Source organism: Habropoda laboriosa, unplaced genomic scaffold, assembly GCF_001263275.1.
Source record: "Habropoda laboriosa isolate 0110345459 unplaced genomic scaffold, ASM126327v1 scaffold523, whole genome shotgun sequence".
NCBI classification, from domain to species: domain Eukaryota; kingdom Metazoa; phylum Arthropoda; class Insecta; order Hymenoptera; family Apidae; genus Habropoda; species Habropoda laboriosa.
This window is the reverse complement of record NW_017100752.1, coordinates 315681-324799: the sequence shown is the minus strand read 5'-3', so window position 1 is coordinate 324799 and position 9119 is coordinate 315681. Positions and strand designations below refer to the sequence as shown.

General features: G+C 30.6%; 2 protein-coding genes across 2 annotated transcripts in view; one reads left to right on the top strand and one right to left on the bottom strand.

Moving 5' to 3' along the window:
- The window catches only part of LOC108577176 (vesicle transport through interaction with t-SNAREs homolog 1A-like), a 1869-nt gene extending 917 nt beyond the window's left edge, over positions 1–952 (bottom strand). The window contains exons 1-3 of the mRNA XM_017940286.1: positions 858–952; positions 667–725; positions 71–418 (exon numbers count right to left, since the gene is read on the bottom strand). Coding sequence (XP_017795775.1) covers positions 71–418; positions 667–725; positions 858–951 — 501 coding nt within the window. The 5' untranslated portion in view covers position 952. The remainder of the gene's footprint in view (positions 1–70; positions 419–666; positions 726–857) is intronic.
- LOC108577175 (protein ERGIC-53) lies at positions 938–5181 on the top strand. The gene is given in 12 exon segments (XM_017940285.1): positions 938–1002; positions 1004–1066; positions 2056–2264; positions 2699–2755; positions 3020–3290; positions 3368–3467; positions 3550–3661; positions 3740–3911; positions 3990–4186; positions 4266–4459; positions 4538–4743; positions 4843–5181. Coding segments are annotated over 12 exon segments (1683 nt in total). The 3' UTR covers positions 4880–5181.
- The last annotated feature ends 3938 nt before the right edge of the window (positions 5182–9119 follow it).

Below are 9119 nucleotides of genomic sequence, written 5' to 3'. Positions count from 1 at the left end.
AATAATCGAAATATTTATATATTATAAATTTTTAAATATCTATCCTATAAGTTAAGATTAACAATCTTACTCTTCCCCTGCCTCTGTGGATTGTTTCCCTCTGCTCGTGCAATTCTTTTAATACTTGAGATCCGATGTCTTCTGTTTCTAATACCATTCGATACCCATTCTGTAAGGTTCTTCCTGTACGATCTATTCGTTCTGAGCTATCCAATAATCTTTTCTTTTGATCCTCTGTGATACTACTCTCCCACGAATCTTCCCTATTGATTTCAATACTTTCATCCTTTGGCTTTTTGGCTGACTGAAACTCTTGTGTCAGCCGTTTTAATTCTGCTCTATGACTTTCTACTCGGCCACGTAAGCGGTCACGGGCTGCACCGTTCACCCCACGAACCTCCAATTCCATTTGCTCAAGCTGTAGATAAAGTGTAGATAAGAAAGCATTGAAGATTATAATAAATCTTATATCATCACTTGTTCTTAATACAATAAAATATTAAAATATATAAATCTTTCATTCTAACTTGTTTTTATATTCATAGTAAGATAGAATCACATAAAAAATAATCAATTCTAACCCCAAAATAGAATGTGTAATCTTTTCGAAACTTTGATTTATTAGAATTACATTAAAACTGAAGAAAAGATAGATATTTAATTTACCAATTCTTGAGCCTCCTCAATCTGCCTGTCCACATCTTGAATAAATGCTCTTTTCTCATCTGTAAATTACGTCACGTGTATTGATTATTGTTGTTTAATAATGTCAGAGAATAGACAGCGTTTGCTTGAAAAGCAACTATCAGTCCCCCGCAACAAAACGATCACTATAATTCTACTTTTCTCGTACTTACTGCCGCTTTGTGTTCTTATTCTACCGATTTTTGCAGTAATGTCAGCTGTCAAAACGGCGTATTGTTGCTCATAGTTGTCAATGAGCGACGCCATCTTGAACGTATTTCCATTGGAGACAAGTAAATGGGAGAGTAAACGTTTGCTATATACACCCAATGACTTGTAACAGCTACGTTCTGAAATCAGCTGAGAGAAAAGGTACTCGCTTGTCGTTGCATCAGGCAACGATTCTTCAGAAGAAAAAAAGATGGAAAAATACTAATAGTTATAGCAACACCTGATTGCAGATTTTGTCAATTTTTTGCTTGACAAAATAATAGAAGTAATAAAACGGTCAAGAATTGAAGGAGGAATGAATACTATCAGAATTTTTTATTCTTCCACTTCTTTTTTTTTTATTCTTTCAATTCTTATCATTAGTCGAATTCGTCTATATTAAATACACTTGATAAATTAGCGAAGTACATAAATATACTTGTATTTGTACTTATGTACACTTGAATCATTCAAATACTGCACACAAACTCTTCAAAATAGGTATGACGTATATTGGTTTATCAAATTTAATAATAAACTATTTTATCTTAACACATTAAGAAATCTTGGAACTTTCTCTTTGCAAGCAGCAGTGTAACAATCACTAATTTCACACTAAGAGAAAATTATGAAGATACATTTATGAAATATTTTGATAGAAGAATTTCTTAGCTTATGCTGTTTTTTGTTTCGTAATTAAAAATACCCATCTAAAGTAAAAGTTAAGCGAAGAATGAACATACGAAATTTATGTTGTTATTTTAAAATTGTATGTGTTGATAATTTTCCAAACTATTATGTTAACTAACAAATAATTTTAAATGCGTCATTTTTATTCATGAAAACTAAATTAGTTGCTAAATTTATTTGACATTTTATTCATGATAACGCCATGTTCTCGTGTGACACGTCTGCAAAAGCGAACGAACCTAAATTCAGTATATGAAGACTGTGGTGAAAAATCATGAAATACCTTGCGAGTGATTTATTTAACGAATCGAATATCGTACAACAATAAAAACCTGTGCACCAGCAAAATTATAAAAAAGTGGTGGAAAGCAAATCCTTTGAAATGTGGCTACAAAATTGACACGTCATTGATAATAGACCAATCAAAAGGAGAATTTACAGGGTACTGCCAATCATTTTAACCGGTTACAGGGTCGACCACGGTCAAGCTACTTTCGATTCAACAGTCGAAATGAAGATGGCTGCCGAGGTGAGGTGGCTTTTCATTTTTCATGTATTTTCTGTAATTTATGCGGTCCTCGGTGAGATACCCCATCGGAAATTCGAATATAAATACTCATTTAAGCCACCATATCTCGCACAAAAAGATGGCAGTGTGCCTTTCTGGGAATACGGAGGAAGTGAGTAAATGTAAAACCTAACCAAATACGCGCGCCGTAAAACACTTCCGTATGTTATTTTCTTGGAGTCGGCTTTTCAGTTATTTAAGTGAAATGCATTATTATCTTATTTACAAACATCAGTCGCGGTCGAATCTTTTATTTGCGAACACTGATACGTGAATATGATAATATTTATTGACAGAACTCGACGAAACTGTCACAACAGATGTACTTTGTTTTTATTTACCCTTAAGTCTAATTCAGTTTACACTAAAAATTTAAACATTGTTCGTTATTCATAATGATTATTTTTATGTATAAATTGAACTTTATTGGTCAATTCTGTAACATATGTGAATTTATTGTAATACTAGTACATTTTTATTTATGTTATGTTACAATTACTGTGTGGTCATTTATTTATTTACAAAATATACGATCTTTTATTTCAGATGCAATTGCTAGTGCAGAAAATGTTAGAGTTGCTCCATCATTGAGAAGCCAAAAAGGTATGTAATAGATTAACTTTACTAGCATATCTTTTTCATAATTTTGATTAAATATATAATAAAGGCTTGTCTATGATGTAAATAAAAGTATTTAAAAATATAATGTGATTCTTATTCTATAATATTTAATATTAAAGTATCAAGTATATTGTAACATAAGTTAACATAATGTATATTTATCAAACTTTTGTATTAATAAAAATTAACTGAATATTTGTTTTTATTGTTACTTTGTACAATATGAAAATTTAAAATGAAATTTAGGTGCTATATGGGTGAAGCAACCAGTTGCATTTGATTGGTGGGAGGTTGAGTTAATATTTAGAGTAACAGGAAGAGGAAGAATTGGAGCAGATGGTTTAGCATTTTGGTATACTAGGTCAAAGGGTGCTTATAATGGCACTGTTTTCGGTAGCTCTGACCAGTGGAATGGTCTTGGAATTTTCTTTGACTCCTTTGACAATGACAATAAACACAACAACCCCTATATCATGGCAGTCCTCAATGATGGCACAAAAACTTTTGATCACACAAAGTAAATTACAATCCTTACTGTAATTTTTCTACTGTAACATTTTCAATAAATAATTCTTTATTTTAATGTTTGTTTAGTGATGGTACAACACAGCTATCTACTGGTTGTTTGAGAGATTTTCGTAATAAACCATTTGCTACAAGAGCAAAAATTGAATACTACCAGAATACTTTAACAGTAAGTATATTTTTATATGTATATAAATTTTTGTCTACTAGTATATTTATTATATAACTTTGTTTTTAATACTTAACTAAAGGTGTTATTCCATAATGGTATGACAAATAATGAACAAGATTATGAGATGTGTTTCCGTGTTGAAAATATTGCTTTGCCAAAAGGAGGATACTTTGGTGTTTCTGCTGCAACAGGTATTTTTCCTTAAAAAAAAAAAAGGATATTAACATTTACTATGATATAATTATATTTTATGTAATACCTTATTTAAGGTGGTTTGGCTGATGATCACGATGTTTCACATTTCTTAACACATTCTTTGTATCCTCCTGGTCAGTTAAGATCAGAAGGGCAGAAAGTGTCTGTGGAAGAACAGGAAAAACTTAGCCAAGAATATCTGGATTACCAGAAAAAGTTGGATCAACAAAAAGAAGAATACCGCAGGTAAAAAATATTAATAACTTGAAAATTGTATTATAATTGAGAATTTTATTTATAAATTCAACTCATTTAATTCGCTAGGGATCATCCAAATGAACATCGCGAGAAAGAAGAATTTGAGGAGTACTTTGAAACTGACAATCAAAGAGAATTGCGACAAATCTTTTCCGGTCAAAGCCAAATGTTTGATGCATTACGTGAGCTTAATAGAAAATTGGATGAAATAGTAGGAAGGCAAGAACGGTCTTTAAGCTTAATATCTCAACTTCAAGTTGGGGGTGAGATTTCATTGACTATCAGTCTATAACGCACATGTAAATAGGAAACTTATGGTCCATGCAAACAATGTTTTTGTAGGTGTACCATCAAGTGGGCAACCGGGACAACCAATGCAGCTAATTGATACAATACGCAGACAAGAAGTTGACACTATATTGGGTAATCAGAATGCTATATTGAATACAGCAAGAGAAATTAAGTCCTATGTAAATGAAGTATATACCAAGAGTGACACCATTCTTAATAATCAGGCTCGAGCACCAACTGCTCAGGTGTTTATCGATATTTGATTATATATTAATATGTTAATATACCTGTAACATATTTTGTTGAAAACAAATACTGCTTAGGTACAGCCAATGGGATATGATTATCAGTCACTTATTTCCGAAATGCGGGACGGACTTAACGCAGTGAAGCGAGATGTTGGACATGTAGCTACTAAATTAAATACCGGAGGGACAGATTGTCCAACAACAAATTGTTTAACAACAACCATGTTCTTAATTTTTGTGGCAATTCAAATGGTTATTTTACTAGCGTACAGCACGTATCGGTAAATGTTTACTTTCTTCCTCATTCATGTAGCATAACACATGCATTCATAATGTATATAAAGAGCACGGAATCATCCTCATTATCTTTTTGTTTGCAGAGACAATAAAGAAGCACAGGCGAAGAAATTATACTAATATTTGTTTTCGATCCTACAGTGCGAGAGTAAAGGTACAGATAAATAAATTTCTACCTTTGCGTACTTACACAATATTTTTATCACTTGTTAATCGTATTCGTAAAGTATGCATTTTTTCTGAACATTTGTACAATAAATACGTTCTTCATCCACGATAGACCTAACGTAACGTGATAGGGAGCGGTCAGTCCTCCTCAGTCACGATAAAATTGATTATGCTCAGCTTGGTATAATTCAATTGTTTTTAACATGTCTCTCAACGCGTGATATTTCTCGCCATTGTAAACCATAGACATAAATATACATATATACATATATATATATACATAGGGTGACAGAAAGTACGCGAGAAACTGAACTGGATAATTTAATATCTAATAGATGTTCAGTAGTCTCTAAATGTGACAGATTCTGTCGTGTTTAGATAGTTGTGTATAATATATATTTTTTTATCATCATTCATTGAAAATGGTTAGCGCTATGCGCACATCCGTTTTTTTTTTTTTTGTTTTTTAACTAGTTTCGTTTATGATAACTTTTTTTTCATATTGATTTAGCGGTAGCGCTAAAAGAGGCGTGTCTAAATGTTTGTATACAACTTTTGTATTGAATATTGGCATATCGAACATAGAAAGCTGAGACACTTTTCCTGAGAAATTTGACGATGATGTTTATCGATCTGGTACTACATTCCCTTAGAACGATCATATAAGTAAGCTCCGCGTTTCTAATCTGAGGCAGATACTTCAAATAAAAAATAAGAAACCGCTGATATGGCTCTATCGAATTCGATGTACGAGTATTTTATGCTATATCGTAATATGTGCAAAAGTGACGTCGAACAATCATAACGTCCTCGAAGCTCTACTATAAGGAAAATTTTGTTAAGCGAATATTTAAACGTATACAGTGTAGCGAGTAGCAGACAGACAGGAAGAACTCGAATTATCCGAAAGTTCGGTATTCTTGTCAACCTTATTGCATTTGTAAAAGTTTATTAAAGATTGTAAATGTATAATGAAATATATCTGATAATAAAACTACTAATGGAAAAAATACGGGCTGGAGTTTAATCAACGTGTCCAACTTCAAAGAAACTAACACGAGACTGTGGCTATATCGAATGTAATAGATATCTCGAACATTTCACAATCGTTCAAGCAACAAAAACGATCGATCGAAACTTGACAAAATGAGTGATGTAAAGTGCGCGGTAGTTTCATTGTGTTGTTAAACTAGTATTTGAAGTGATTACATATGGTTACATAATTTTTGTGTATCTTTTTGAGATATATATTGTACGTAAAATTTTATGGAAAAACATTTGTATAAATAGTTGTGCGCCTTTATTTATCTCGTAAGTAAAATATGAGTTTTTCAGAAGATTCATATAAATTCTTTTGGAATATTTTTTGAAAGATCATATTTTCAATCAAATATTTAATAATAATTTCTGACATTTCAAAACTAATATTTATATATAATTTCGTGGACATTTAAGTATGAAGTATTCTAATAATTGATAATTAACTGGCTTTTATTTGTACTAAATTTATGTCAGCATTTTAACTATTTTATTTTCTAATTAATTGTGAAGTATTGAACAATGTTATTGTAATAGAAAAAGTAATTACAAAATTAGTTCGTCAGAGAAAAATTGAATAAAACTTTAATGTTTGTTTAAATGTAAAATTTTCGTTTGTCGTATTATCGAAAGAAAGCTTGTTTGCAATTTCGTTATTCTGAGCAAAGTAAACGAAAATGATTTATTGGAGTAGGGATGTATTTGAGAAGGAAATATTGCTGAACATAAAGTAAGAGTATTATTTATAAGTCTATATGCATATAAGATAGCGCTCAATGTTAAACAGTAGAGCATTATGACTATAAATAAAACTGATGACTAATTACAACTCTGAAATTCGAGACATACTTATCAGCATAAAACGAGCACTGTTTTACCATTGAATGAATAATTTCGTCCATTCCATCGATCGTTATTTCATTTTTCGAGTAAAAATAATTAAAATTTTGTTAAATATTGAATATCATGAAATGCCAAAAACTCATTAGTTACGCATTAAAAATTCAAAATTTGCTGTATACCTTACCTAAGCACGATCATTTTTTTATTATTAAAATAAAAATAATTCGGATAATTCAGTTTTAGAACTGTTTAAATTAAAATTCTAAATTTTCTCGCAAATGATTATGCTTCGAATATCGTTCATTATTTTTTTAAAGAGTTTAGCTGGATTTCTATTTGTTTCTTGTAGTTTTATAGTGGATTATCTGAATTTGAAATATTTTGGTAGTCGACAAACATAAATTCTAGACCACGAAAATTGAGATTTACGAGCTCGAATGTCCCGTCTTTTATTCATTCGAGGACACTCGTGCACTTTGTAACAATCAGTGTTAAACGAGGCGAGGAAGGGAAAACGGGTCGTGGTTAAATCTTGCGCATAATTCAATGAAGGTTGAAGTGCTGCTTTCGGAAACTTTCGGGAAGCGAAAGGGATTGATGCACGTCTGCAATGCGACAAGTGTAGTTTTCACATTTACCACTGCATATTTAAACGCACAAGATTAAAAATCCACGTATTTCATACCGTTTTTTGCTTTGTATATGTAATATAATATTTTCTCTGTATAGTTATGGTGATACGAGACAATTTTTATACGCAATTTAAATGGTTTCAAAGGATGAATAAGATGGAAGAAAGCATTTTTTTAAGGTTATGTTTTTTTACGTGAATGTATATATTTATATTTTTTCTACTATATATTGTAGCAGACTATATATGTGTATTTAAACACGCATAATAATATAACCTGAAAGTGATTTTGCACACTAAAATTTTGTATTAAATATGAAATTTAAAAAAAAGTTTTTTTCCATTTTATTCACTCTTTGAAACTATTTAAATGATGTATACAAATTTTTTCGTACCAACATAGCTACAGACAGTTCAAAAATATTATTATGTTTAATAAATGTGTACTTATTATGGTCGGATGATATCACTTTTTGGAATCTAGATAAAAATACTACTTTATACTATTTACATTGATAAATCAGGTTATCTGTACTGATTGTTAATTGATTGCACAACTTAGTATACAGGGTGATTCACCTAAAACTAGAACCTGAAATATCTTAGTAAATATGGGAAAAAATGTCAAACAATAGTTGAATTGTATTAAGGGTAGAAAAGATTAATAATTAAAAAGATCAATAATTTAATGTGATTAATTGTTTTCTTAGGTTAGTTCAAATTTGTTTCTTCGAATAGAATCGTATATTTTTGTATACATTGATTGATTTACCTCGTCATTCTCAATAAAAATAATGGATTGAGCTGTTTATGCCAAAGAACAGTTAGTTCAAGAGATATTTTAATTTAAACTTTAGATACATTATGTTTCTTGAAAAAATAATGTATTTAATCGAAATAATTTCTATAACGATTCTATACACTTTTCCTAACGATTAACTAGTTTTATTATACGAAATTTACAAAAGTCATTGATCTTTGAATTGAAAAATTCTTTAAATGCTGTTTTCACAGTTTCTTCATTTCGGAATGATTTATTTATTCAAAAAATTGTTCGGGTGTTTGAAGAAATGGTAGTCTCTTGGGGAAAGCTCTAATGAATAGAAGAGGATGTGGCAGAATTTCAATATCTTTTACCCTGAATTGTTTTCAATAATTTTTCTTAAAACATTATGGCTCATCGTCCAATGAAAAGTCACCAATCTTGAAGTTTGCACAGCCGCTTTGCACTTCAAGTGTCCTAACCTTCAAATGCTAAATTTATATTTCCAGCGGTTTTTATCGCAATGTTCTCAAGTTTAGACTTCCAATATTCCGATTATTCATCACGTCAGATAATAATGTCTAAACAATTGTATTTAATAATTCCTTCTTTTTCATTTCAAATCGTATTATCTGCGACGTGTAAAATGTCCGACACGGAATATCCAGGAATTGAAACCAATATCGTCGATTTCAAGTATTCTAAGTTATAACAAAGTCAGTATACAATAGATAAACAGAAAATAAATTTATCAGTGCAGAGTAAAGTAGTATTTTTATCTCTGGATTCGAAAATGAAAAGCGATAGGGAAACTAGTGATATTATTAGACCACATTGAAAAAGAAAGTGTCGAACAATTAATGACGACGAAGAAAGCGATAGTAAATCTGAAAAAAATTATAATTACTATATTATTA